Source organism: Ammodytes marinus (genome assembly GCF_949987685.1).
Source record: "Ammodytes marinus genome assembly, chromosome: 14".
Classification (NCBI taxonomy): domain Eukaryota; kingdom Metazoa; phylum Chordata; class Actinopteri; order Uranoscopiformes; family Ammodytidae; genus Ammodytes; species Ammodytes marinus.
Genome location: NC_137218.1, coordinates 3,169,093 through 3,171,817, shown reverse-complemented (window position 1 = coordinate 3,171,817; position 2,725 = coordinate 3,169,093). Strand labels below are relative to the sequence as shown.

At 39.2% G+C, this 2,725-nt stretch overlaps 1 protein-coding gene across 1 annotated transcript in view; it reads right to left on the bottom strand.

Moving 5' to 3' along the window:
• Positions 1-2,033: 2,033 nt before the first annotated feature.
• The window catches only part of ppm1e (protein phosphatase, Mg2+/Mn2+ dependent, 1E), a 43,340-nt gene continuing 42,648 nt past the window's right edge, over positions 2,034-2,725 (bottom strand). Inside the window, exon 7 of the mRNA XM_080040420.1 lies at positions 2,034-2,725. This exon is cut by the window's right edge and continues 455 nt beyond it. Coding sequence (XP_079896546.1) covers positions 2,255-2,725 — 471 coding nt within the window. The 3' untranslated portion in view covers positions 2,034-2,254.

Genomic DNA, 2,725 nt, shown 5'->3' with positions numbered 1-2,725 from the left:
AATGAAAACAGCTTTGGGTGAATGTGTGTATAGTTTATACTCATCAAGTCCTGTTATACATTAATGCTTATGTATGTGTGTGTGTGTGTGTGTGTGTGTGTGTGTGTGTGTGTGTGTGTGTGTGAAAGAAGATACACATTTAAAGCAATAGTCTTTTCACAGATTTGTCTGGGTACGGCCGGGTGCTGTTATATCATCATCATACATTTATAAATCGATTATTATTTGATGATTACATAGTTGTTTGTTAATTATGATTACGTAATGAACTCTATAGAATGTGACTACCTACAATATTTGGTGGTTTAAATATATGAAACCGATGAATATCCATAGAAAAACTGGCTTTTTTGTGTGTAAGCCAGGTGTTATAGGCGAGTGAAGTCTTATGAAATGTGGCATAAATATTGAGTTTTGAACATTCCTATGACTTGCTAACATAACTGTAAGCGAATGGGGCACTCCATTGAAGAATCTGGTAAAATATCTAATTACAAAGATGCTGTAGGGCCATTTTAGCTGGCTATTGGTGAATTACTCTGTACGCGGATGATACGATGTTTTTTGTTTCGAAAAGTTATAAACCATTTTACTTTGGGTGTTATCTCAAAGATTATGAATCTTAAAAGGAAATTTTATGGAAATATGCTTGTTCACATCTTGACAAGATACAGCTCTTAGATATTTATGTTAAGCTAATTAGCATTTAGCTTTAGCTTTGTTATTAGCTTACAGAATTGAGAGTGGTATCAATCTTCACTTAAAACTATTGGTCAGAAAGCGAACAAACATATTTCCAAAAAACATTCCTTTAATTTGGCACAGAGTAGCTAATACTATGACCCAACTGAAAGCACAAGCCAGACCTGTCCTTAATGGTGATAATAGCACATCAATCAATTTAGTATTTATTTAGTAAATATGTGTGTAAAGGAAGACAGCTTTAGAAACACATATGGAAGGCACGTGTTCTAGAGCTTTCACATTTAAATTTTTAACCCTGTAAAGTTGACCAGTTTAAAACGTTGCTGAAGACTCACTTTTGTTGCATTGGCCTTTAACAAAAGTTGAGACTTTGACACTCATCCCTTTTTTTCTCATATATCTTATATGTTGTTTTGTATAAGACTAGACTTAGACTTAGACCTGTTTTTATTGTCATTCAATAAATGCACTAATGTACCTATTAAACAAAATTTCGTTACGGTTATCTTGTACAGCACTTTGGTCAACTGATGTTGACTTTTTTCAAGCCTGCTGGAAAATAATGTTTCTGTGTAAATGTAAATACACTGGTACAACTGGTTTGTGGCCCAGTATGTGATAAAAAAAAATAGCCATCACCCCACGAGTTTAGGTATATATCCCCATCTGCATTACTGTTCTACAAGAAGCATTTATATTCAGGTATGTAACAGCTAATCCTTTATAAGCCTGTGTTAAGTGCTTCTATCTGCAGGCAAATTGAGCCTGGATAATGGCAGGGTCATTGACCTTAAGAGAGAGTGGGGGAAGAGAACAGCGGGTGCCTTTTAATCCTAGAAAGTACACAGGAGCCGGCAATTGTTTTTTTTTCAACCTCTTGTCACCAACGGATTGCTGAGGGGAAAAAATAGCCGCCCTAGACCCATTAGCTTTACATCAGTACTTCATTTAATGGTTGGTGGCTTGCGACACTTTCGACAGCAAGAAAGAACATATGTTTAACCATACTCTGCATTTAAAACCTAGACAACGTTAAACCTCTTGCTTGATATTGACTGATAAATGGTCCACAATACTTAGAGAGCAAATGGTTACATAAGTCAAATTCCTTGTTTGTTTACGCAAACCTGGCCAATAAAGCTGATTCTGATTCTGAATATAGGATGCAGTTTTTGCGCTTTCCCTACAGCATTAAGAAGCAGGTCTTGTGTTTAGTGAGCCATATTACAGATTAAAATGTACTTATAGCTAACTCTGGTACTGCTTATGAGCTGTGCCTTGTCCCTGCTAAATAAACAAATAAATAAATAAATATTACTTTTGGAGACATTTTGGATTTTAGTACACAGAGCACCACTCTTCCCAACATAATTTTTAGTAATCACCACAACGACTTTGAGAGCCACAACTATTGTACCTTACGATCAAAGAAAGATGTGTTGTTGAAGGCAGAGATGTGTGGGTGTGTGTGTGTGTGGGGGGGGGGGGGGGGCAGGGAGTTTGGGACTGAATAAATGAAGGAGATAGGGGGTTTAGGTTTTTAGGTTTTTCAGAATCTGGCGTCATGAGGCACTGCCACTCCGGGCTTTCGGTTGGAGTAGCGCTGCGTATTTTTCGGCAGCAATTGACCGGATGGCAACAAGCCTAGCAGCTCCTTGGAAGGGCCTGGCCTCCTCCTACTCAACCTGCGACGATTCCCATAACCTGGCCTGTGATTTGGCCTCAATACCTGCCCTAACAACATGGCTGATTGAGAGAAACTAGACATTTTTGGTTCCTGAAAAGGAATACAGCGCCTAAGCTTTTGAGGCGGGCGATCTTCTCGGTAGATGTAGGAGGTTGTCGTGAATATTTCGGGGCTATAATCGGACAGGCTTGGTTGTTTCTGTTGCTGTGATGATTCGTTATTTAGGGAGATCCGGCCTTCCAGAGACGGCTCTAATAGGCTCAGGCTCGTTCTGTCCGTTAGCGAGTCCGTTCGGTCTTCGTAGCCGAGATCAGCCGGCGCCGAGCATTGCTG